Source organism: Mugil cephalus, chromosome 7 (assembly GCF_022458985.1).
Source record: "Mugil cephalus isolate CIBA_MC_2020 chromosome 7, CIBA_Mcephalus_1.1, whole genome shotgun sequence".
NCBI lineage: Eukaryota > Metazoa > Chordata > Actinopteri > Mugiliformes > Mugilidae > Mugil > Mugil cephalus.
This window is the reverse complement of record NC_061776.1, coordinates 1056712-1083524: the sequence shown is the minus strand read 5'-3', so window position 1 is coordinate 1083524 and position 26813 is coordinate 1056712. Positions and strand designations below refer to the sequence as shown.

The 26813-nt window shown below is 49.3% G+C and overlaps 2 protein-coding genes across 7 annotated transcripts; one reads left to right on the top strand and one right to left on the bottom strand.

Moving 5' to 3' along the window:
• Window positions 1-175: 175 nt before the first annotated feature.
• Window positions 176-15723, top strand: pex5lb (peroxisomal biogenesis factor 5-like b). The gene is made up of 14 exons (XM_047590745.1): window positions 176-518; window positions 3054-3149; window positions 6035-6200; window positions 7279-7515; window positions 7893-8016; window positions 9260-9344; window positions 9640-9738; window positions 10773-10889; window positions 11000-11143; window positions 12048-12118; window positions 12233-12409; window positions 12506-12671; window positions 12805-12962; window positions 14461-15723. The coding sequence occupies exons 1-14, from the start codon at window positions 504-506 to the stop codon at window positions 14657-14659; spliced, it is 1854 nt and encodes a 617-aa protein (XP_047446701.1). The 5' UTR covers window positions 176-503; the 3' UTR covers window positions 14660-15723.
• Window positions 15724-17666: 1943 nt separating this feature from the next.
• mfn1a (mitofusin 1a) lies at window positions 17667-26559 on the bottom strand. Of its 6 annotated transcripts, none has more exons than XM_047590560.1 (17): window positions 26139-26548; window positions 25898-26017; window positions 25672-25807; window positions 24126-24288; window positions 23906-24030; window positions 23584-23692; window positions 23292-23399; window positions 22876-23038; window positions 22128-22195; window positions 21523-21644; window positions 20759-20885; window positions 20566-20670; window positions 20214-20310; window positions 18471-18793; window positions 18200-18396; window positions 17989-18123; window positions 17667-17878 (listed from the first exon to the last, which is right to left on the bottom strand). In XM_047590560.1, exons 2-17 carry the CDS (start codon window positions 26010-26012, stop codon window positions 17812-17814), a joined length of 2160 nt encoding a protein of 719 aa, XP_047446516.1. In that variant the 5' UTR covers window positions 26013-26017; window positions 26139-26548; the 3' UTR covers window positions 17667-17811. The 6 variants fall into 6 exon arrangements, with proteins under 6 accessions (XP_047446516.1, XP_047446517.1, XP_047446514.1 ...); XM_047590561.1 differs by having other exon boundaries at window positions 22885-23038; window positions 26139-26546; XM_047590558.1 differs by having other exon boundaries at window positions 25672-26017; window positions 26139-26555.
• Window positions 26560-26813: the final 254 nt, after the last annotated feature.

Sequence of the window (26813 nt, the reverse complement as noted above, 5' to 3'; positions counted from 1 at the left end):
TATTTTATCCCTTTAAAGTATTATACTCTCGGCTCCTCTCGGCCCCTCTCGGCCCCTCTCGGCCCCTCTCGGCCCCCTTCGGCCCCCTTCGGCCTCTCTCGGCCCCCTTCGGCCCCCTTCGGCCTCTCTCGGCCCCTCTCGGCTCCTCTCGGCCCCTCTCGGCCCCTCTCGGCTCCTCTCGGCCCCTCTCGGCCCCTCTCGGCTCCTCTCGGCCTGTTTTCGCCCCGCCCTCCACTGGAGCGCAGCGAGATGAAAACCGGATCCCGCGGCGTTTCGCATCTTCTTCGTCGGACAGCCTGGGCGGAGCGGACCGGACCGGGACTCGGAGTCGGAGCAGTCCGGACTAAGGAGCTGGTCTTCGGCCTGGTGTTACCGAGCTTCAGCGCCCACGGGCTCCAGAGAGACACCGAGCGGTCTGTCGTAGCGGAGCCGGGCTGAGGTGCACTGCTAGCGGCTGGAGCTCCAGCTGCGTCCCGCTGGTGGTGCAGGTGTGATCTGACATCATGTACCAGGTTCAGGTGAGTTCAGCCTCAGGAGAACAGAGACCAGTACCAGGAGAAACCAGAGACTCATCCACACACCAGCGAGTGAATGAATGAATGAACTCAGAGACTTTAATCAATATAATTATTGATCATGTTATTATTAATTAAAGCTCCACGTCCCACTAACGGCCTCATTCATTCATTCATTCATTCATTCACTCACGTGTACATCACTTTGATTTAACGTTTAATGATGTAGTTTGTTTCATGTTTTCGCTCAGAATCAGTTTCTATTGAATTTTCTCTCATTGATGAAACTTTTTAGTTCAGTTTAATTCTGATGTTTCTCTGGAGGCCCCTCAAGATGGCCGCCGCTCCCCCAGCACCTCACATACTGCTGCTACTAGCACCAATATAATAGTATTACTGATAGTACTAGTACCAATACTACTGCCCTTACTAGCAGTAATACTACTAGTAGTACAGGTACTAGTAGTATTACTAATAGTATCACTAACCAGTACTACAAGTAACACCACTTATACCACTAATTACTACTAGTAGTAAAACTAGTAGTACTAGTAAAACTTTACTAGTACTACTAGTTTTACTAGTACTAGTCCTATTTGTAGTCGTAGCATTAGATCATCAGATTGTTCTCCTCCATGTTTCTTTCCCTGGTGTTTTTTATCAGCAGGTAATGGGTGGGGGTTACTGTGGTTACCATGGAGGTTACCATGGAGGTTACCATGGTTTACCAGGAGGTGATGGGTGTTGGTTACCCTGGTTACCAGATGGCTGGTCCAGTGTGTTGAGTTCAGGGTGTGTGGGGAAGCAGAGTGCTGATGAAAGCTGCTTTGATCTGAGGATGAAAGAACATGAAGAGTCCAGGTCTCATGAAGCATCAGCTCTGCTGCCTGGTTATTGATCCTGGACCCACTGACCCACAGACCCCCCGACCTTATGACCTCCTGACCTCTGACCCCCTGACCCCCCGACCTTATGACCTCCTGACCTCTGACCCCCTGACCCCCCGACCTTATGACCTCCTGACCTCTGACCCTCTGACCCCCCGACCTTATGACCTCCTGACCACTGACCCCCTGACCCCCTGACCTTATGACCTCCTGTGCTCCAGCCTCCTCCTCCTACATTGGTGCTTTATTCTTTATCACAGCTGTACAGGCTAACCCTGTTAGCATAGCATGAATGATGATGATGATGATGATGATGATGATGACGGAGGGATGGAGATTAAGACCTGACGGGTTGGACTGGACGGACCTTCCTTAACCCAGACGCATATCATCAATCATTTCAATTAATCAATCAATTAATCAATCAACTTTATTCATAGAGCACATTAAGAAACCACAGGAGAAGCCAAAGTGCTTTACATTGGGACATAAAATAGGTTTAAGATTAAGATAAAGACACAACCACAAAATCACTTCAGAAAACACACAAACACAAAAAGCAAAGAAAACTGAATAAACAAGCTCCCTGCAAGTGCTTCTTAGCCAATGACAAACGTTAAGGTAAGTTAAAGGCGAGGGAGTAAAGATGCGTTTAGAAGGTGTATTCTAGGCCATGTCCATGTATCCAGACCAGTGGATCCAGACTGGGTGGATCCAGACCAGTGGATCCAGACCGGGTGGATCCAGACCAGGTGGATCCAGACCGGGTGGATCCAGACTGGCTGGATCCAGACCAGGTGGATCCAGACTGGCTGGATCCAGACCAGGTGGATCCAGACCAGGTGGATCCAGACCGGGTGGATCCAGACCGGGTGGATCCAGACCAGGTGGATCCAGACCAGGTGGATCCAGATGGTTGCTTGTGGATCTAATATTTATGGTTTTGAGTCAGAAACAAGCGTCTGTGATGATGAAGAGTTACTGAGGAGATGAGTCCAAGGTTAAAGTGATGCAGAGTCTCAGATGTCCTACTGAAACCAGAGGACCGTGAACGTCTCATCTTACCCCCAGTCAGTGTTATTAGAGTCCAGCACATCAATAAAAGCCTCTGCTGCAGGTCAACATGGACCAGGCTCATCTGGACTACAGCTCCTCCAGGTCTCCTGGAGTTCACATGACCTGGACCTGGACCTGGACCTGGTTCTGGTCCCGGTCCTGGTCCCGGTCCCGGTCCCGGTCCCGGTCCCGGTCCCGGTCCCGGTCCTGGTCCCGGTCCCGGTCCCGGTCCTGGTCTTTTCTCCAATAAGTGGTTCTCTTTAATCTGTCTCAGATGAACGGATCAGATTTTAACTGACTCATCATCATCATCACCTTCATCATCTTCATCATCATCATCACCATCTTCATCACCATCTTCATCATCATCATCATCATCACCTTCATCACCTTCATCACCACCATCACCTTCATCATCTTCATCACCATCATCATCACCATCTTCATCATCATCATCATCACCATCATCACCATCATCACCTTCATCATCACCATCATCATCTTCATCATCATCTTCATCACCATCTTGTCTCAGATCAGCTGAGTTGGTCCAGGTGTTGATCGTTGCCATGGTGACTTCTGTCATCTGTTGTAGGGGAAAGGGGACGGGCTCGTTGCCATGGTGCTGAAGGAGCTTCCTGGTAGAAAGGCCCCCCCTGAAGAAAACCCCCTCCTCACCGTGACAACCAAGGTTGGCATGACAACCACATTTGTTTACCTCAGAAACGTTTCCAGTGTTTGGTCCCACATACGATCAGCTGATCAACGCCTGACAACGACATTGATCAGCCGATCGGTTTGAATGATTCACAGCTTTTAGGTGTAGTCTAGTCCCAGGTCTCTAGTCTCAGGTGTAGTCTAGTCCCAGGTCTCTAGTGTCAGATGTCTAGTCTCAGGTGTAGTCTCGTCACAGGTCTCTAGTCTCAGGTGTAGTCTAGACTCAGGTGTAGTCTAGTCACAGGTCTCTAGTCTCAGGTGTAGTCTAGTCTCAGATGTAGTCTAGTCTCAGGTCTCTAGTCTCAGGTGTAGTCTAGTCTCAGATGTAGTCTAGTCTCAGGTGTCTAGTCTCAGGTGTAGTCTAGTCTCAGGTGTATTCTAGTCTCAGGTCTCTAGTCTCAGATGTCTAGTCTCAGGTGTAGTCTAGTCTCAGGTCTCTAGTCCCAGGTGTAGTCTAGTGTCAGATGTCTAGTCTCAGGTGTATTCTAGTCTCAGGTGTAGTCTAGTCACAGGTCTCTAGTCTCAGGTGTAGTCTAGTCTCAGGTGTAGTCTAGTCTCAGGTGTATTCTAGTCCCAGGTCTCTAGTCTCAGGTCTCTAGTGTCAGATGTCTAGTCTCAGGTGTCTAGTCTCAGGTCTCTAGTGTCAGATGTCTAGTCTCAGGTGTATTCTAGTCTCAGGTGTAGTCTCGTCACAGGTCTCTAGTCTCAGGTGTAGTCTAGTCTCAGGTGTAGTCTCGTCACAGGTGTCTAGTCTCAGGTGTCTAGTCTCAGGTGTCTAGTCTCAGGTGTATTCTAGTCTCAGGTCTCTAGTCTCAGATGTCTAGTCTCAGGTGTAGTCTAGTCTCAGGTCTCTAGTCCCAGGTGTAGTCTAGTGTCAGGTGTCTGGTTTCAGGTGTATTCTAGTCTCAGGTGTATTCTAGTCTCAGGTGTAGTCTAGTCACAGGTGTCTAGTCTCAGGTCTCTAGTCTCAGGTGTAGTCTCGTCACAGGTGTCTAGTCTCAGGTCTCTAGTCTCAGGTGTCTAGTCTCAGGTGTCTAGTCTCAGGTGTAGTCTAGTCTCAGGTGTATTCTAGTCTCAGGTCTCTAGTCTCAGATGTCTAGTCTCAGGTGTAGTCTAGTCTCAGGTCTCTAGTCCCAGGTGTAGTCTAGTGTCAGGTGTCTGGTTTCAGGTGTATTCTAGTCTCAGGTGTATTCTAGTCTCAGGTGTAGTCTAGTCTCCGGTGTAGTCTAGTCTCAGGTGTAGTCTAGTCTCAGGTCTCTAGTCCCAGGTGTAGTCTAGTGTCAGGTGTCTGGTTTCAGGTGTCTAGTCTCAGGTGTAGTCTAGTCTCAGGTGTAGTCTAGTCTCCGGTGTAGTCTAGTCTCAGGTGTCTCAGGTGTAGTCTAGTCTCAGGTCTCTAGTCCCAGGTGTATTCTAGTCTCAGGTGTATTCTAGTCACAGGTCTCTAGTCTCTGGTGTCTAGTCTCAGGTGTCTACTCTCAGGTGTAGTGTGGTCCCAGGTCTCTAGTCTCTGGTGTAGTCTAGTCTCAGGTCTCTAGTGTCAGATGTCTAGTCTCAGGTGTATTCTAGTCTCAGGTGTAGTCTAGTCTCAGGTGTCTAGTCTCAGGTGTATTCTAGTCTCAGGTCTCTAGTCTTAGATGTCTAGTCTCAGGTGTAGTCTAGTCTCAGGTGTCTAGTCTCAGGTGTATTCTAGACTCAGGTGTAGTCTAGTCACAGGTCTCTAGTCTCAGGTGTAGTCTAGTCTCAGGTGTAGTCTAGTCACAGGTCTCTAGTCTCAGGTGTAGTCTAGTCTCAGGTGTAGTCTAGTCACAGGTCTCTAGTCTCAGGTGTAGTCTAGTCTCAGGTGTAGTCTAGTCTCAGGTGTCTAGTGTCAGATGTCTAGTCTCAGGTGTATTCTAGTCTCAGGTGTAGTCTCGTCACAGGTCTCTAGTCTCAGGTGTAGTCTAGTCTCAGGTGTAGTCTAGTCTCAGGTGTCTAGTGTCAGATGTCTAGTCTCAGGTGTATTCTAGACTCAGGTGTAGTCTAGTCACAGGTCTCTAGTCTCAGGTGTAGTCTAGTCTCAGGTGTAGTCTAGTCTCAGGTGTCTAGTCTCAGGTGTATTCTAGTCTCAGGTCTCTAGTCTTAGATGTCTAGTCTCAGGTGTAGTCTAGTCTCAGGTCTCTAGTCCCAGGTGTAGTCTAGTGTCAGGTGTCTGGTTTCAGGTGTTTAGTCTCAGGTGTATTCTAGTCTCAGGTGTAGTCTAGTCTCCGGTGTAGTCTAGTCTCAGGTGTCTCAGGTGTAGTCTAGTCTCAGGTCTCTAGTCCCAGGTGTATTCTAGTCTCAGGTGTCTAGTCACAGGTCTCTAGTCTCTGGTGTAGTCTAGTCTCAGGTGTCTAGTCTCAGGTGTCTAGTCTCAGGTGTCTACTCTCAGGTGTAGTGTAGTTCCAGGTCTCTAGTCTCATCTCATCTACATTCCATGGTGGATCGTGTTTTTTGTGTCTGTGCCGGATCCTCTGGATTAATGGTGGATTAGGATTAGGACGCACTCTGATCTGTGATTGGTTCAAGCAGACACCCAGGCAGAGACTGCATTTCCCAGAATGCTCCAGAGACAGGACAGCTTGTTCAACAAACATCCACTGGGCCAATCAGATCGTGGGGGCGGGACTGTGGGGATGTGGTGATGGACAGAACCGTAAGAGTGGTCGTACACGTCATGTGATTGCTTTAAATGTCTCTGGTTGGTTGGATTGGTTCTAGGGGATGATGTCAGCAGAAGAATCAGAGACATGGTTGTCCTCAGAGACATGGTCGTCCTCAGAGACGCTATCCTCAGAGATATGGGGACGTGATGTCCTGCTAACACTGTCCTCTTGTCTCCAGCTGGTCGGGGAGCAGCAGGAGAGTCGTCCTCTGCTGAGTCCGTCCATCGATGACTTCCTTTCAGAGAGTCGCAGCGACACCTCCTCCTCCACCTTCTCCTCCTCCCGGCCCCCCACCTCGTCCTCCCCCTCCTCGTCCTCCCGGCCCCCCACCTCCAACACAGCAGGTAAATGTCATGTTGTCAGGGTAACGAGGGTTGACTGATGACGTCTCCATGGAGACGCTGCTGCTGACGAGACAAAAATGGCCGAATGTCCTTCTCTTCTTCTCTGAGTTTCCACGTCCTCTAACTTTCCCTCCTCCACCATCTGTCAGCTCACCCCCAGCAGGTTCTTTATCCATTAATTAACACCTCCCTCCTCCTCCTCCTCCTCCTCCTCTTCCTGTCTAAACCTCCACCTCCTGTTTCTGTCTGACCTCCTCCTCCTCTTCCTCCTCCTCCTGTTCCTGTCTGAACCTCCTCCTCCTCTTCCTCCTCCTCCTGTTCCTGTCTGAACCTCCTCCTCCTCTTCCTCCTCCTCCTGTTCCTGTCTGAACCTCCTCCTCCTCTGCATTAAACTCGAGCTGTTTCCTGTATTTCTATAAAAACTGAAACAGGAGCCGTCTGCTGGAATTTCATGAGTCTTGTTTCTTTGAAGGTCAGAGATGAAGAGACGAGCTTTAGTCTGTCAGCAGCGTCATCATTTAACATCATTTAACGTCTTTTAACGTCATTTAACGTCTTTTAACGTCATTTAACATCATTTAACGTCTTTAACGTCATTTAACGTCTTTTAACGTCTTTTAACATCATTTAACGTCTTTTGACATCATTTAACATCTTTTAACTTCATTTAACATCATTTAACGTCTTTTAACATCATTTAACGTCTTTTGACATCATTTAACATCTTTTAACTTCATTTAACATCATTTAACATCATTTAACGTCTTTTAACGTCTTTTAACGTCTTTTAACATCATTTAACGTCTTTTGACATAATTTAACGTCTTTTAACGTCATTTAACATCATTTAACATCATTTAACGTCTTTTAACACCATTTAACGTCTTTTGACATCATTTAACGTCTTTTAACATCTTTTGACGTCATTTAACGTCATTTAACGTAATTTCGTGTTGTTAGCATGTTGTTAGCATTAGTGTTGTTAGCGTGTTACTAGCATGTTGTTAGCATTAGTGTTAGTGTTAGCATTAGCGTGTTATTTAACTCCAGACTCTGAACTGTCCTCTCTCTCTCCCAGTTCTGTCCACATCTCTGGACCTGGTGGACCTCAGTGATTTGGGCAGTACTGGTAACGGGGGCGGGGGCGGGGGCGGGGGCGGTACCAAGGACCGGAGGAGGCTGAGTCCTCTGAGGAGGAAGGGTAGCTCCATGAGTCCTCGACGCCGAGTGAAGCCTGAAGAGACGGAACTGATCCAGGTGGAGGTGGGACACCTGAGCAGCCCCAGGACACCTGAGAGGATCTCCCTGGACTCGGGTCAGTGGTCCTGGAGGTCCTGGAGGTCCTGGTGGTCTAAGTTGGACAGGACAGAGACGATCCCGTCGTCCACAGCTGATTAATGAAGCTTTAATCTACATAAATATAACTATAATGTTTCATCTTCTAACCTCCACAAATAGAAAAGAATATAAATATGGACATTTAGCTGATCATGTCCCTGGTGGACTCGTTGTCCATTGAGTCTTAACTAAGCTGCGGTTGTCATGGTGACGGTGGAGTTTAGCAGTCATTAAGTTAAAAGCTTTGAGTCGGGTTAATCTGAGCTTTTATTCTGATGAGACTCTTCATGTTTGACCTCAGACGTCCCCACGTCCTCAGAGGATGAACCCTCAGTTTGTCTCTTCCTCCTCCAGTCAGCCTGTCGTCTCCTCTGGACAAGTGGGACGAGGCAGACGTGGACCTGGAGGACGGAGGACACAGCAGGAGGAGACACGAGAAGAGGTGCACCTCCCACCACTCGTCCAGTGAGCTGCTCTGGTAACGTCCCGCACCTCCTCCTTTATTTATTTAACACCTCCTTAAAGACGGACCTTCATCAACATATTCCAGACACAACGTCCCAGAGATTCTCATGGTAGAAGGACAAGAAGTGTCCTGTAAATAACAGAGACCAACCAGCCCCTGGTCCAGTCTGTGTAGATGAAGCATGTAGATACATCACCACAGTCACAAGTACTTCAGCTTCTGAACAAGCTGCTGAATATGAGGTTTAAAGTAAGACCGTCATCCGTCACTCGCATGCTGATTACATCCTAAAGAAACTAACTTTTCTCTGAGAGGTGACAGTCGATGGTGGTTCAGGTTCACTGGCTCATTCCTTCAATCCGTGAAAGACACGAGTCCACTAATTTAGTGAAAAGCAGATTTTCTTCTATTGAGGCCAAAGGATAAAAGCTCAGAGGGTTTAGTGCAGCCGGCGTTCGTCCGATATTTACCTCCTGATGAGGGACAAGGAGATCAATTCATTTTGTAAATTGAATCCTTTTGAGTTGCACATTTCTCTCTTTTGTGTTTGTGGATAAAAACTAAAGAAGCTGAATATTTTCTACGGAGCAGTGATGGTTGTCATTGATTCAGGAAGAGACGATTCTCAGTATTTCACATAAAAACAGTGTAGTGACCTGTAGTGACATGTAGTGATCTGAGGGGGCGCTGTAGTGACATGTAGTGACCTGTAGAGACCTGAGGGGGCGCTGTAGTGACATGTAGAGACCAATAGTGACCTGTAGAGACCTGAGGGGGCGCTGTAGTGACATGTAGAGACCAATAGTGACCTGTAGAGACCTGAGGGGGCGCTGTAGTGACATGTAGAGACCAATAGTGACCTGTAGAGACCTGAGGGGGCGCTGTAGTGACATGTAGAGACCAATAGTGACCTGTAGAGACCTGAGGGGGCGCTGTAGTGACCTGTAATGACCTGAGGGGGCGCTGTAGTGACCTGTAGAGACCAATAGTGACCTGTAGAGACCAATAGTGACCTGTAGAGACCTGAGGGGGCGCTGTAGTGACCTGTAGAGACCAATAGTGACCTGTAGAGACCTGAGGGGGCGCTGTAGTGACCTGTAGAGACCAATAGTGACCTGTAGAGACCTGAGGGGGCGCTGTAGTGACCTGTAGAGACCAATAGTGACCTGTAGTGACTTGAGGGGGCGCTGTAGTGACCTGCAGTGACCTGTAGTGACTTGAGGGGGCGCTGTTTCATCCCTTTCTTCTTTTTCAGGTCTGCTGAGTTTAGAACTGATCATGCGTCCAAGAATCTAGACGTCCACAGTCTGGACGAACTGGACAAACTGTCCTCCACACAGGTAGGACAACGACACACAACTACACAACTCTTTTTTCTTAATGGCTGTTTTTAATGTAATCCGTGCTAAACATGATTTATTGCTGTACTGACTCTGTTTATTTAACATTTTGTATATTAGTGAACGTTTGGACTCTTCTGTCCTATGACCTGTTGGTTTTACCCTCCATCCACCTTCTCCTGCTCTTCTAGTTATTTATTCCATCAGGGATAAATAAAGACTCTGACTCTATGTGTTGTCATGTTATTTTGTTGTGTATTGTGTTGTTGTGTTATTGTTGTGTTGGCGTGTTCAGGAAGGCGTGGCGTCCCGGCAGTGCAGACGGAGCCGGTCTCTGATGACAAGGAACGAGTCTCTGGAGGACGAGTTCGTTAGAGCCAAAGCTGCAGTGGAGGTGAAAAGACATGATGGTGAAGATGGTGGTGATAATGATGGTGATGATGGTGATGAAGATGATGATGATGATGATGATGATGATGGTGATGGTGATGATGATGGTGATGATGGTGATGATGATGATGATGAAGATGATGATGGTGATGATGGTGATGATGATGATGGTGATGGTGATGATGATGATGGTGATGATGATGATGGTGATGATGATGATGGTGATGATGGTGATGGTGATGATGATGATGGTGATGATGATGATGGTGATGATGAAGATAATGATGGTGATGATGGTGATGATGATGGTGATGATGGTGATGATGATGATGGTGATGATGGTGATGATGATGGTGATGATGGTGATGATGGTGATGATGGTGATGATAATGGTGATGATGATGGTGATGATGATGATGATGATGGTGATGATGATGGTGATGATGGTGATGATGATAATGGTGATGATGAAGATAATGATGGTGATGATGGTGATGATGATGGTGATGATGGTGATGATAATGGTGATGATGATGATGGTGGTGATAATGATTATGATGATGGTGATGGTGATGATGGTGATGATGATGAAGATAATGATGGTGATGATGGTGATGATGAAGATGATGATGATGATGATGATGATGATGATGATGGTGATGGTGATGAAGATGATGATGATGATGACGGTGATGATGATGATGGTGATGATGAAGATGATGATGATGATGATGATGGTGATGATGATGATGATGGTGATGATGATGGTGGTGATGATGATGATGACGGTGATGATGATGGTGATGATGGTGATGATGATGATGATGGTGATGATGAAGATGATGATGATGATGGTGATGATGATGGTGATGAAGATGATGATGATGATGGTGATGATGATGGTGATGAAGATGATGATGATGATGGTGATGATGATGGTGATGAAGATGAGGAAACAAACTCACATGTGTGGTGTGTATTTTGTGTTGTGTGTTTTGTTATGTATTTTGTGTTGTGCATTGTGTTGTGTGTTGGCAGTCGGACACTGAGTTCTGGGACAAGATGGAGGCCGAGTGGGAGGAGCTTGCTCGAAGGAACTGGTTGGAGGAGGCGGAGGATCATTCGGCTCCGCCCACAGTCTCACCTGGAGAGAAGGTAACATTGAGTCACAGGGTCCCTCAGGTCCTGCTCCTAAACCTAAACTAAGCCTACGGATGCTAAGCTAGCTGACGCTAACTGGAGGGATGTTTGCTGTGGTCCTGCAGAGTTACTACTTCAACCCCACTAACCCGTACAGGGACTGGCCCAACGCCTTCTCTGAGGGGCAGGACAAGGCCCGGGAGGGAGACCTGAACACAGCCGTCCTGCTGCTGGAGGCCGCCATCCTACAGGACCCTCAGGACTCAGAGGTCACGCCGTGGTCCCCATCCTCATTGATCTGATCAGCTCATTCATCCCAGTTAACCCCGACAGGCTCTCACTCAAGCCCTCAGACGTCCTAAATGTGTTATTGTAGGACAGAAGAGGTCTTTGTCTCCAGCTGTTAGCAGCGTTAGCCCAAGGTCCAGCAGAATCCCCGGCTAACGTATGCTCGGCTTGGTTAATGTGCTGTTATACAACAAGTAGGTCCGACCCACAATCACATTGGTCAATAAGACACGTATCAGCGTTACAACACGGCTGCCTCATCACTAAAAATATCGCTCCGCCAAGTCTGTGGCAACACTGTGTCCGTCTCCATGGCAACGCTGTGTCCGTCTCCATGGCAATGCTGTAACTGTTGTTCACAGCATCTTTGTTATAACTTGACCTATAAAAATAAGCTTTTTTTACTCATTTAAGCGTCATCGGTTAAAACATGAACGTCAGCTCAGAGTTCACTAGAAAATCATTTCTGCTGCTCGGTCGTTACTAAGGCTCAGATTATTTGCTGCAGTGGTGAACTAGGTTCCATTACACATAGGAGTGAGGTTTATTGTCATGTGGTTTTCATTGAGCCAATCAGAGAAGATCTAGGAAACATTGTCAGGTCTAATCAGGGTCTAATGTGGTCTACAAGGTCCCCCCTCTGAACTGGTTTATCACGAACCATGAAGAAGAACAAGGACCAGGAACCAGATACGAGACACTCATTCATCTGGATTTAACTCTGGGACATTAACATGTCCTCTTCTGTCCTATGGTAAGGGTCTAGGGCTGAACTGTAGACCATGGAGTATTTCACTGAGCCTGTAGAGGGTTAATCCATCCTGTGTTGTCTGGTCAAAGCTCTGAGGGTCTGAGGGTCTGATTCAGTTCTTCCTGTGGTCTCAGGCGTGGCAGCTCCTGGGGACGACTCAGGCTGAGAACGAGAACGAGCCGGCGGCCGTCGTGTCCCTGCAGAGGTCAGACTCCTTTAGTCCAGGGGCCACACTCACCTGTTTGATACCTGTGGTTTAGACCCTGACCTTTGACCTCTGTCCCCCGTCCCCTGTCCCCTGTCCTCTGACCTGCTGCAGGTGTCTGGAGCTCCGCCCCAACAACCTCCCGGCTCTCATGGCGCTCGCCGTCAGCTTCACTAACAGTGGCGTCCAGCAGGAGGCGTGTGATGCTCTGAGACGCTGGATCAGCCACAACCCCCGATACCGACACCTGGTCCAGGAGAACAGGGGCCCACAGCAGGACTCCCCAGCCAGGTAACCCACCTGGACACACACCAGAGGACAGGAGGACACCTGGGGACACGTCTCCACCTCCCTCTGGGATGTGTAGTTCACTGTGTTTGTGTCCAGGTGTGAGCTGCAGGACGTCCTGGTCCTCTTCCAGGACGCCGCCCTGTTGAACCTGGACTGTGTGGATCCAGACCTGCAGACCGGACTGGGAGTCCTCTTCAACCTGAGCTCAGACTTCGACAAGGCGGTGGAGGCCTTCAGCTCCGCACTGTCCGTCAGACCTCAGGTAACACAACACAGGTAACAGACCACCTAGGACCGCCTCCTAATGCTACTCTACAACACTGTAGTAGGTAGTAAAGGTCCTGGTTGGTGGGCGTGGCCTGGCAGCAGCTTGATGATGTCATGCATCTCCTCAGGACTACCTGCTGTGGAACCGGCTGGGAGCGACGCTGGCTAACGGGAACCGCAGCGAGGAGGCGGTGGAGGCGTACACCAGAGCTCTGGAGCTGCAGCCTGGATTCATCCGGTCCAGATACAACCTGGGAATCAGCTGCATCAACCTGGGAGCCCACAGGTGACTGACCTCCGACCTCCGACCTCTGACCTCCGACCTCCGACCTCCGACCTCCGACCAGTGACCTCCGCCCTCTGGTTTGAGAGTAATATAACAAACCGAGGCCTAACTAACAAACTTCCGTGTTGAAATCACCAGACTAAAGGCAGAGCTGTCCTTCTTCTGATAAAATGTTTTACCGAAACTACACAGGTGTCACAAACCCAATAATCCCGGTGCCCATAAACAAAAGGTTGCCTACATGGTGAGGTGTAGAGACCCCTCACAGTGTGTAAACGGCCTGATGTATTTTGAGGGGCGGGGCTTAGCTGGAGGCAAATCATCTCATGCTAGCATGTGCATGATTGTCCCACTCCGATCATTTCTTTTAATCGCCTGTGACTGGCAGTGGCTGATATTCCACAAAACTTCAACTTAGTGTTGTTGCCTTTTCAGTTTTGGCACCAAAAAGACGACATTTTGGTGGTTGACAGTGACAGTGTTTTAGCCTCCAGCTCTATAGGGTGCGCTAGTCTGTCCTACAGTCTGCACCTTCCACCACAACACAAATAAATGGTGCAGGGGATTATGGAGACGAGTTTAATATACTATTAAATTAGGATCAATATGGATGATGGATGGATGGATGGATGGATGGATGGATGGATGGATGGATGATGGATGGAGGGATGGATGGATGATGGATGATGGATGGATGGATGAATGAATGGATGGATGGATGGATGGATGGATGGATGGATGGATGGATGGAACAGATGGATGGATGGATGATGGATGATGGATGGATGGATGGAGGGAACAGATGGATGATGGATGGATGGATGATGGATGGATGGATGGATGATGGATGGATGGATGGAGGGAACAGATGGATGGATGATGGATGGATGGATGATGGATGGATGGATGGAGGGAACAGATGGATGGATGATGGATGGATGGATGGATGTATGGATGGATGGATGGATGATGGATGGATGGATGGATGGATGGATGGATGGATGGGTGGATGAATGGATGGATGGAGGGAACAGATGGATGGATGATGGATGGATGGATGGATGGATGGAACAGGTGGATGGATGGATGACAGATGGATGGATGATGGATGGATGATGGATGGAACAGATGGATGATGGATGGATGGAGGGAACAGATGGATGGATGGATGGATGATGTATGGATGGATGGAGGGAACAGATGGATGGATGATGGATGGATGGATGATGTATGGATGGATGGATGGAACAGATGGATGATGGATGGATGGAACAGATGGATGTATGATGGATGGATGGATGGATGAATGGATGGATGGATGGATGGATGGATGGAACAGATGGATGGATGATGGATGGATGGAACAGATGGATGGATGGATGATGTATGGATGGATGGAGGGAACAGATGGATGTATGATGGATGGATGGATGGATGGATGGATGGATGGATGGATGTATGACATCACAGTCTGTGTTGTCCCCTCCCCTTCCTGCAGGGAGGCGGTCAGTAACTTCCTGACCGCTCTGAACCAGCAGAGGCGGAGCCAGCGCTGCAGCCACCAGCAGATGTCGGCAAACATCTGGTCCGCCCTCAGAATCGCCATCTCCATGATGGACCGACCCGAGCTGTTCCAGGCCGCCAGCGCCGGGGACCTGGACCTGCTGATGAGGGCCTTCGACATGGATGACGTCTGATCGGGGGGGGGGGGTCGGTGGTGGGGGGTGAAACCAAAGACATGAGCACAGCTGCAGGAAATCCCTTCGCAATATAACAGCACAACCCTTTAGCTTCCTCTAAAGCCCTATTCTCAGGGACTAGTTTAATCTGGAATAATGTGGGAGCTCGTCTCTTAATCCGTGGGAATCGTCCATGTCCGTCATTAGTTAAGTAAAAATGACACCATAAATGAGCTGAACCCTGATCCTCCTGAGATAAACCTGGTCCAGAGAGAACCAGACTCTCTGAGTCCTTTTTCCGTCTCTTGTCTCTTGTCTCATACTGAAGATGTTTAATGAATGAAAGTGTGGGCAGATGTTAGGGAGCAGAGACCTGTTCATCCATTCAGACCAGGATTAAACCATTCATGTGTTCATCTGGGTTAAACACTGACAGGTCCTCGGATCAGACTCTAATGTAGAGTTTATCATCCAGCAGAAAGTGGAAACTGTCCTCTGACCTGCAGCAGAGACACAACTATGGACATTAGAGGACAACAATATCTGGACCACAGGACCAGGTCCCAGGTAGAACTGGTCTCCTGAGAATAGGCCTAAAGACACTGGTCCTGTCTGTGGTGTGTTCAGGGTCTCCAGGTTCCTCTCAGAGCTTTCTAATCTCTCAGCCAGCAGACATGTGAGTGTTCACTGCATCCCTGAGTTTTACCTGCTAGGAGCCGGGTTCATTTCCACTGCCTCTGACACAGAGCAATAACCTCACACTATATCTATAATAATCTATATCATATCCGCCATATTTAATATATATTGTCAGTAATCAGCCACTAACGTAGTCAGACATTAAAGCTGCTTCCTATGATTTTACTTTAAATGTGTAGAGACTGAGTCACTGCAGTGGAAATAAACTCTTTCTTTTACTTTTTTTTTCTACCTGTGAATCTCTCTCTGACCTCTGACCAACACTAGGCCGTTGGATGAACCAGCATCTGTATCCATGCCCCGCCCACACCTCCCCCAGACTCACCATGCCCCGCCCACACCTCCCCCAGACTCACCATGCCCCACCCACACCTCCTTCAGACTCACCATGCCCCGCCCACAGCTCCTCCAGACTCACCATGCCCCGCCCACACCTCCCCCAGACTCACCATGCCCCGCCCACACCTCCCCCAGACTCACCATGCCCCGCCCACACCTCCCCCAGACTCCTCCCCCAGACTCACCATGCCCCGCCCACACCTCCCCCAGACTCACCATGCCCCGCCCACACCTCCCCCAGACTCACCATGCCCCGCCCACACGTCGTTGGATTATACACTGAACTTATTTTTAATTTTTTTCACAGAGCGGTTGGCATGGCAACTGGTGGTCGTCAGTTTCTATAGCGTCAAATAACGAACTAAAACAAAACTTATCCAACAAATTGACACTTGAATATTCATCAGCATTATATTAATTATCTAAAACGACTGAAACCATCCTTAAAAATAACGTTTTAGTTTGGCCCAAGTCCACACATTGTTAACGACTTGAATGTCAGAGGTCAGGGAGGAGGAGGAGGTGGGGAAGGAGGTGGGGGAGGAGCAGGAGGAGGAGGAGGAGCAGGAGGAGGAGCAGGAGGAGGAGGAGGAGGAGTTATCGCTGTGTCTCACTTGTTCCTTTAAACCCTTGGAGTCCAGACGACCCCAGTGTCCATGCTGGGAACACTGGTCTGTAGGGGGCGTCGGTCTGGCTCCAGGCCTCTGATTGGTCGACTCACCCTGAATGTTTGTTTGTTTTATTCTGAACGTTGTGTTTAGTTCGTTCATGGTGTCACTTCCATCCTGTCGCTGGCTCTCAGGTGAATCTGCTGCTTCCTGCTCATTTAATAAAACTCACATTTAAATGTTTAAACTGAACCAGGCTCAACACTGGACTCACTGGATGGATGGATGATGGATGGATGGATGGATGGATGATGGATGGATGGATGGATGATGGATGGATGGATGATGGATGGATGGATGGATGATAGATGGATGATGATGGATGGATGATGGATGATGGATGGATGATAGATGGATGATAGATGATGGATGGATGATAGATGGATGATAGATGATGGATGGATGATAGATAGATGATAGATGGATGGATGGATGATAGATGGATGGATGGATGATAGATAGATGATGGATGATGGATGGATGATAGATGGATGGATGGATGATGGATGGATGGATGATAGATGATAGATGGATGGATGGATGATAGATGGATGATAGATGATGGATGGATGGATGGATGATAGATGGATGGATGGGTGATGGATGGATGGATGGATGGATGGATGGATGAATGATGGATGATAGATGGATGGATGAATGATGGATGATGGATGGATGGATGATGATGGATGGATGGATGGATGGATGGATGGATGGATGGATGGATGGATGATGGAGGGATGATAGATGGATGATGGATGATAGATGGATGGATGGATGGATGGATGATGGATGATAGATGATGATGGATGGATGGATGATGGAGGGATGATGGATGATAGATGATGATGGATGGATGGATGATAGATGGATGATAGATGATGGATGGATGATAGATGGATGATGGATGGATGGATGGATGGATGGATGATGGATGGATGATGGATGGATGATGGATGGATGATAAATGGATGGATGGATGGATGGATGATGAAGGGATGGATGATGGATGATGGATGGATGGATGGATGGATGATGGATGGATGATGGATGGATGATAAATGGATGGATGATGAAGGGATGGATGATGGATGATAGATGGATGGATGGATGGATGATGGATGGATGGATGGATGATGAAGGGATGATGGATGATAGATGGATGGATGGATGGATGATGGATGGATGGATGGATGATGAAGGGATGATGGATGAATGGATGGATGATGAAGGGATGATGGATGATGGATGGATGGATGGATGATGAAGGGATGATGGATGATAGATGGATGGATGGATGGATCACACACAATCACACGATCATTGAGTTTGTTTATTTCTGATCAACAAACATCAGCAATGATCAATGATGATGTCATCAATCAGATGGTGAGCTTAGTTGCTGGGGGATTGTGGGCGGAGCCAAACAGAGCAGGTCACAGATCATTGGTGGGTTCTTCTTCTTCAGTTTCCCTGCAGGTACTGAACAGAGAAGGCCTCTAGCTGAGTCTCCAGCTCCGTGGCTCGGTTCCTGGAAACAGACCCAGCTGTTAGCATAGCTTAGCACAAACGTCGGAAGCTGGGGAGACTGTTAGCTTAGCTTAGCACAGCAGCTGGCTGTTAGCCTAGCATAGCACTGACCTGAAGGCCTTGGACCTTCTCTGGATGTTCTCCAACCTCTGGATCCTGAAGCTCAGCTGACGGATGTTTCCCTCCAACTCAGCGTCACTCAGGTCGACTCTCTGACAGAGACGAGTGAAGGTGGACGACAACTCCCTGGGACAGAGACATGTTAAAGTTCCCTCAGGTGTTCACTGATTGGCTGTCTGATCCAGGTGGGGCGGAGTCTTACTTGAACACCTGCTGGCTGCAGGCGGAGCTCGTTACGGGGATGACGGCTCTGAGTCTCGGGGAGGCGTACTCCACAAACTGCTGCTTCAGAGCGCGCTCCCTGCTAGCGTCGGTCCAGGTGAGTCTCTCGTACAGGTAGAGGACACCGTAGAGGGACAGGGACAGAGCCACGACCCGCCAGCCCACCGACCGCCACACCTGTAGGACACCACACACCTGTAGGACACCACTAATGCTAACAGCTGCTAGTCTGGGTCTAGATCAGGTCATACCACTCCTCCAATCACCAGCACCGTCATGGAGACGCGAGAGGTGACAGAGACCAGACCTGTCGCTATGGAAACCACCAGGTCATCCTTGAAGGACGAAGTGTCCTGCGGCGGGGGGGCGGGGCCACTCAGGGCTCGTCGGGCGTTGGCGGCGCCGATGAAGCGGGTGACGAGGGCGGTCCAGCCCAGAGAGAACTGGAAGTCCACGTTCTCCCGGAAATCCGAGCAGAGCGAGGCGACGCCGAGGTCAAAGGTCAGGTCGAAGGAGGCGGAGGGAGCGGCCAGCTGGTCCTGGACGGACGGAGATAACAGAGGACGGACGCTGTCTAAGGACCAGAAGACATCACATCAGAAGATCTCAGAGGACATGGAGTCGGCCCATGTTCCTAAAGACTTAGAACAAAGAGTTGCTACTAGAAGAAGGTTCTGCAGTGAGATGTGCTGAGAGCAGGGAGGAGAACTTTAAGAGGCTTAGAGAGGAGAACATGGTGGAAAGAAGAGGAGGAGAGATATTCTCCTGGAGCAGGAATCATTTTACCTGGTTAATACCACATGGATGAAGAGCAACAATGGTTCTAAAGTAGATCTACTATTTATTTCTCTTCAGTCTCATAGATCAGATTCTAGGATTCAGTCTGTGGATGTGACTCGTTCTATGGATCAATGACATGATGCCTCATACGTAGCAACGGGCTCAAGCCCAGCTCCTCCCTGCACCTCCTCCCTGCACCTCCTCCCTGCACCTCCTCCCTGCACCTCCTCCCTGACATCACACCTCCTCCCTGACACCTCCTCCCTGCCACCTCCTCCCTGACTCCTCCTCCCTGACACCTCCTCCCTGACACCTCCTCACTGACATCACACCTCCTCCATGACACCTCCTCACTAACACCTCCTCACTGACACCTCCTCCCTGACATCACACCTCCTCCCTGACACCTCCTCCCTGACTCCTCCTCCCTGACATCACACCTCCTCCCTGACACCTCCTCACTGACACCTCCTCACTAACATCACACTTCCTCACTGACATCACACCTCCTCCCTGACATCACACCTCCTCACTGACATCACACCTCCTCACTGACACCAGAGGACCTGGAGGAGGACCTGGAGGAGGACCTGGACCTGGTGGGGGACCTGGAGGAGGAGCTGGAGGAGGACCAGTAGGAGGACCAGGAGGAGGACCTGGAGGAGGACCTGGGCCTGGTGGAGGACCTGGAGGAGGGCCTGGAGGAGGACCTGCACCTGTTGGAGGATCTGGGGGAGGACCTGGAGGTGGACCTGGAGGAGGACCAGGAGGAGGACCTGGAGGAAGACCAGGAGGAGGATCTGGACCTGGAGGAGGACCTGGAGGAGGATCTGAAGGAGGACCTGAAGGAGGACCAGGAGGAGGACCTGGAGGAGGACCTAGAGGAGGACCTGGAGGAGGATCTGGAGGAGGACCTAGAGGAGGACCTGGAGGAGGATCTGGAGGAGGACCTAGAGGAGGACCTGGAGGAGGATCTGGAGGAGGACCTGGAGGAGGACCTGGACCTGGAGGAGGATCTAGAGGAGGACCTGGAGGAGGATCTGGAGGAGGACCTGGAGGACAATCTGGAGGAGGATCTAGAGGAGGACCTGGAGGAGGATCTGGAGGAGGACCTGGAGGAGGACCTGGACCTGGAGGAGGACCTGGACCTGAAGGAGGATCTAGAGGAGGACCTGGAGGAGGATCTAGAGGAGGACCTGGACCTGGTCTCTTACCAATCATGTGTCTCTGCGCGTCTCTGATGTCTCTGAGGACGGAGCAGCGATGAGCTAAAGACCCGACCAGACGTTCGTCCACATGCTGCAGCAGCTTCTGGACACAAGGACAGAGACGGGGACCAGCTGGGACGTCCTGGTCTGGTCCTGAGAGGACTCCATGGATTCACCAAACATCCACTACTCATTCTTCTTCTCCTTCTTCTCTCTTATTTTAGCAGCTTTGACCCCAGCCGGCATTAAAGAAGAAGAAGAAGAAGAAGAAGTTCTGACTCTATGGGGACATTGTTCTGGTTTTCAGACCTGATACCTGGAGCGGGACAGGAGATCAGGGACCTGGTCTTTAACTCACGGCTTTGTAGAGCTGCAGAGTTTCTGGCGTGGGGTTGAAGTCAGCCCTGAACTCGTCCACCAGGACTGGAAGAGACCGGATCTGGTCGGACAGAGCCGAGGCCACCTGGTGACGACAGGAACCCACTGATTCTTTCATCCAGGGGTCGAAGGTCAGAACAAGAACCCACCAGGTTCAGGTCAAAGGTCGTTACCTTGGCAGCGACCTCGTCTGACAAGGTCCTGATCCGCTCTTTGACGTTGTTGCTCAGACGGTTGATCTGTCCTCGAACAAAGTCCAGCCGGTCCCTCTGCTCCTCACGCTCCTCCAGGCAGCAGATCCTGTCAGAGGTCAGGGGTTAAGGGTCAGGTTGTCAAGGGTCAGGGGTCAGGTTGTCAGAGGTCAAAGGTCAGAGGTCAGGTTGTCAAGGGTCAGAGGTCAGGTTGTCAGAGGTCAAAGGTCAGAGGTCAGGTTGTCAAGGGTCAGGTTGTCAGGGGTCAGAGATCAGGGGTCAGGGGTTAGTCTAATTTAAGTCTAAGACCTGGTAAACCTTCAGGATATAAACACAAGCAGGTGTCCCCCTAAAGACCACGATGACATCAAGAAATGAACTAAAAGGAGGAAGCTCACTTTGAAGGAGATGAAGGAAAGAGGTGAAACATTTCCAGTGTTCAGGCATCAGCCCCTCCCTGTTTATTTTACATTGGGAGTTCTACTCTAATTAGACTGAATGAACCATTTCAAAGAGTTTTAATCCTGTTTATTTTACATGTTGTTTGTTTCTGGTCCAGCTCTAGTAGTTCAGTTCTGTATTTCTGTATCGATATGGGCCGATACTGACCTCAGATATCGGTGTGTATCGGTATGGACCGATACTAGACCTCAGATATCGGTGTGTATCGGTATGGACCGATACTAGACCTCAGATATCGGTGTGTATCGGTATGGGCCGATACTAGACCTTGGAGAGTCCCTCACTTCTTATCGGCTGAGTTGATGTTGATAGCGTCCATCACGGCCTTGATGGACTCGGTGATCTGCCACGCTCTGACCGTGTGCTGCTCAAACTTGGTCTTCACAGCCGACTGAGAGATGAACTCCTGCAGGGGCACAGGGTCACAGGTTTAGGGTCAGGGGTCACAGGTTTAGGGTCAGGGGTCACTGGTTTAAGGTCAGGGGTCACTGGTTTAGGGAAGGGCCTGTAGTAGGTCACATTAAGGTCCAGGTCACTGGTTTAGGTCAGGGGTCATGTTTAGGGTCAGGGTCCAGGTTATCGGCCTTGATGGACTCGGTGATCTGCCACGCTCTGACCGTGTGCTGCTCAAACTTGGTCTTCACAGCCGACTGAGAGATGAACTCCTGCAGGGGCACAGGGGCAGAGGTTTAAGGTCAGGGGTCACAGGTTTAAGGTCAGGGGTCACTGGTTTAGGGACAGGGGTCTCAGGTTTAAGGTCAGGGGTCACAGGTTTAAGGTCAGGGGTCACAGGTTTAAGTTTAAGGTCAGGGGTCACTGGTTTAGGGTCAGGGGTCACAGGTTTATCTGATGGTACCTCTAAGTACTAGACTCAGATTTTGTCTTTTACCTCAAACGTCCTCTCAAACCTCTGGAACTCCATCAGTCTCTCCTGGAAACCTTCAGCCAAAGCTCCACCTGCAGGACGAAGAGGGACGATCAACCAAGACCTGTCCCATCCGTCCCTGTCCCACCCGTCCCACCTGTCTCTGTCCCACCTGTCCCACCTGTCCCACCTGTCTCACCTCTCCCTCTCCCGTGTGTCCCACCTGTCTCTGTCCCACCCATCCCACCTGTCCCACCTGTCTTACCCGTCCCACCTGTCTCTGTCCCACCTGTCTCTGTCCCACCTGTCCCTGTCCCACCTGTCCCACCTGTCCCTCTCCCACGTGTCCCACGTGTCCCACCTGTCTCACCTCTCCCTCTCCCGTGTGTCCCACCCGTCTCTGTCCCACCCATCCCACCTGTCCCACCTGTCTTACCCTTCCCACCTGTCTTACCTGTCTCTGTCCCACCTGTCCCATTGTCCCACCTGTCTTACCTGTCTCTGTCCCACCCGTCCCACCCGTCCCACCCGTCCCACCTGTCTCACCTGTCCCACCTGTCTCACCTGTCCCTGTCCCACCTGTCCCCTGTCCCACCTGTCCCACCTGTCTCACCTGTCCCTGTCCCACCTGTCCCACCTGCCCCACCTGTCTCACCTGTCCCACCTGTCTTACCTGTCTCTGTCCCACCCGTCCCACCTGTACCACCTGTCTCACCTGTCCCACCTGTCTTACCTGTCTCTGTCCCACCTGTCTCACCTGTCCCTGTCCCACCTGTCCCACCTGTCTCAGGCATGCCCTGTGCTCTCTGCGTCCTGGAGCTCAGGACTTCCTTGGCTGAGACGAAGAAGATCCTCCCTGCGGCCTCGTCCAGACCCAGGACCCGGAGCTCCTCGGCCAGGAAGCTGATGCAGCGATCCAGGTGCTGCTTCCTCACCTGGACGGGAGGGAGGGGGGGTTAACCAGAACCACGTCCCATGTCCCATGTCCCCGTGTGGACCCAAGAGGCACCAGAGACCCCAGAGACCCAACACCTCCCAAGGGAACCAGGGGGACTGGGGGACCGGGGGACCGGGGACTAAACATTAACTGATAGGACTGAGGACTGTGAGGGGTCGTAGGGGGTCTGGGGGGTCTACAGGAGACCAGAAGGAGTTGGGGTCTACAGGAGACCTGGTCTCCTCCAGTACCTCCTCAATGAAGTCTGGCTCAGTGACTGAAGCGTCCCAACGGTTGTGGAGGATGAAGATGTTTGGTTTAGAAATCCTCTCACTGACCTTATGGAAGAAGAGCTTCTCCTGGAGATGGACGGATGAATGGATGAATACATGGATGAATACATGGATGAATGGATGAATACATGGATGGATGAGTGAAATAATGGATGAATACATGGATGAATGAGTGAAATAATGGATGAATACATGGATGAATACATGGATGGATGAGTGAAATAATGGATGAATGAGTGAATGGTCTCACCGTGTTCATCAGAGTTGACTCAGCGTTTCCCACCAGAACAAAGACGTCTGCGTCCAAACAGAACTTATCGATCCAGCTGTCCAGCTCCAGAGTGACGTCTGTCCCCGGGCTGGACAGGAGACAGAGGACAGGGGACAGGGGCTCTGTTACCTGTCCATGAGGACCAGGTCGTAGGGGGGTCAGGTTCTGTTACCTGTCCATGAGGACCAGGTCGTAGGGGGGTCAGGTTCTGTTACCTGTCCATGAGGACCAGGTCGTAGGGGGGTCAGGTTCTGTTACCTGTCCATGAGGACCAGGTCGTAGGGGGGTCAGGTTCTGTTACCTGTCCATGAGGACCAGGTCATCTCGGAGCAGAGTGCAGCGGCTCTTGGGCCAGAAGACTCGGACCAGGCTGCCAGAGTCCAGGGTGGGGTCCATGTGGAGGGCGTGAGCCAGCTGGTTCACGGTCTGAGGAGGGGGCGGAGTTAAGCTTGGCTCACTGACCAATCAGCTGCTTATCAGCGAGGCACACACACCCACCCAACCAGACACAGTAACGTTACCGAGACGCTCCTCCGTTCGGTGGACGTCTCCGTGGTGACGTAGGCCTCGTCCCCGTCCGTGCCCTCCACCCTCAGGAAGCAGTTGGTGGTGTGGCCGATGCCGCTGGGAAGAACCCGGTCCCGGAGCATAGCGTTGATCACCGTGCTCTTCCCGTTACTGGTCCTGGTCCACGCAACCAAAACCAATCACAGTTCCATAGAGATGCAGCCACAGCTGACACTGACTGACAGGTAGATTCATTGATTGACAGGTAGATTCATTGATTGACAGGTAGATTAATTGATTGACAGGTAGATTAATTGATTGACAGATAGATTCATTGATTGACAGGTAGATTCATTGATTGACAGATAGATTAATTGATTGACAGGTAGATTCATTGATTGACAGGTAGATGAATCGATTGACAGGTAGATTCATTGATTGACAGATAGAATAATTGATTGACAGGTAGATGAATTGATTGACAGGTAGATTCATTGATTGACAGGTAGATGAATCGATTGACAGGTAGATTAATTGATTGACAGATAGAATAATTGATTGACAGGTAGATGAATTGATTGACAGATAGATTAATTGACTGACAGATAGATTAATTGATTGACAGATAGATTAATTGATTGACAGGTAGATGAACTGATTGACAGGTAGATTAATTGATTGACAGGTAGATGAACTGATTGACAGGTAGATGAACTGATTGACAGGTAGATTAATTGATTGGCAGGTAGATGAACTGATTGACAGGTAGATGAATTGATTGACAGGTAGAGTAATTGATTGACAGGTAGATGAACTGATTGACAGGTAGATTAATTGATTGGCAGGTAGATGAACTGATTGACAGGTAGATGAATTGATTGACAGGTAGAGTAATTGATTGACAGGTAGAATCATTGATTGACAAGTAGATGAACTGATTGAGAGATAGGTTCATTGATTGACAGATAGAATAATTGATTGACAGGTAGATGAACTGACTGACAGGTAGGTTAATTGATTGATAGATAGAATAATTGATTGACAGATAGAATAATTGATTGACAGGTAGATTCATTGATTGACAGGTAGAATAATCGATTGACAGATAGAATAATTGATTGACAGGTAGATTAACTGACTGACAGATAGAATAATTGATTGACAGGTAGATGAACTGACTGACAGGTAGATTAATTGATTGACAGGTAGATGAATTGATTGACAGGTAGATTAATTGATTGACAGGTAGATTCATTGATTGACAAGTAGATGAACTGATTGACAGGTAGATTCATTGATTGACAGGTAGATGAATCGATTGACAGGTAGAATAATTGATTGACAGAGAATAATTGATTGACAGAGAATAATTGATTGACAGGTAGATTCATTGATTGACAGGTAGATTCATTGATTGACAGGTAGATTAATTGATTGACAGATAGAATAATTGATTGACAGATAGAGGAATTGATTGACAGGTAGATGAACTGATTGACAGGTAGATTCATTGATTGACAGGTAGATGAATTGATTGACAGGTTGGCTGTGACCTCTGACCTGCCGAAGAAGGCGACCTTCATGTGTCTCCTGAGGAGGACGTCTCTGATGGTGGACAGCTTGGTGAAGCAGCTCTGCATCTCTAGACTCTGCTCCTCCACGGCAACAGGACCCAGATCAGAGCTCCTCCAGGCCTCTGTAGCCACGGCAACCAACACCACCACATGACCACACACAGAGAAACGCAAAAACAAACACACACAAACAAACACACACTGTCTCTGACCGTCCACGAAGACGGAGCCGTCCTTCACGAACTCCAACAGCTGATCAAAGATGGATGAGATGGTCGCCTTGGCAACCACGAAGTGTCGGAGAGGAGACGGGTCCATGGGCTCCATCACAGCTACACACAAATACACACAAGTGTTACACAAACACTACACAACTATTAATACACAACTATGACACTACACACAACTGCACACCTAGTGCACAAAAGTAGACTCAGACAGACTCAGACTGACCCTGGTGTTTCTTAGTGTGTGTCCAGCGTGTGTCCAGTGTGTAGCTCTCTGTCCGACTGTGTTGCCTTCATGGCGTCCAGTCGTCTCCTGCTCCCATCATGCATCTGTTCAACACACAGACTGTACGCAGCTAAAGCTCAGAGACCTGATCCTCTTAGGAGGACTTAGACCTGCCCCCCCCCCCCCCGTTGCTTGAACCTGATGCAAAGTGTCAACATTTTTAAACGTTAACATACTTTGACATTGTTAATGTCTTTTATTCGTGTCCTGTTTCTAGGATGGTTTCGTGTTTTGCTCTGTTGCTCCTGATGATGTAACAGCCTCATTAGCCCACGGGGATAAATAAAGTCTGATCTTGTTGGAGCTGATTAGATGGAGCTGACTCTTGTGTTGTCATGGAGACGATGGTTTGACCCAAGCGAAGACATGAAATAACCTCAATAATAATAACTATTATTAATAATAAACCAATAATCATCATCATCACTACACATTCTGTATCAACCTTTAAACAACTCCTTTTAGTGCATATGTTTATGGAAGTGTTTCCATTTAACGAACAACTGGACGTTTCTAAAGACAAAGAAGATGAGTTTGTGTTTGAGACCTGTGATCGAAGCAGACGTTCAGTAGCATCATTAGTGTGTGTGTGTGTGTGTGTGTGTGTGTGTGTGT

Coding starts and splice junctions, on each gene's coding strand:
- mfn1a (XM_047590558.1), bottom strand. CDS start 26,012: ATGGAGCCCATGGACCCGTCTCCTCTCCGACACTTCGTGGTTGCCAAG. Junction 23,693..23,905: donor GACCTGGTCCTCATGGACAG/GTAACAGAACCT, acceptor TCTCCTGTCCAG/CCCGGGGACAGACGTCACTC. Junction 20,311..20,565: donor CTCTGCAGCTCTACAAAGCC/GTGAGTTAAAGA, acceptor CCTTGTGTCCAG/AAGCTGCTGCAGCATGTGGA.
- pex5lb (XM_047590745.1), top strand. Junction 7,516..7,892: donor GAGGATCTCCCTGGACTCGG/GTCAGTGGTCCT, acceptor TTCCTCCTCCAG/TCAGCCTGTCGTCTCCTCTG. Junction 12,119..12,232: donor GCCGTCGTGTCCCTGCAGAG/GTCAGACTCCTT, acceptor GACCTGCTGCAG/GTGTCTGGAGCTCCGCCCCA.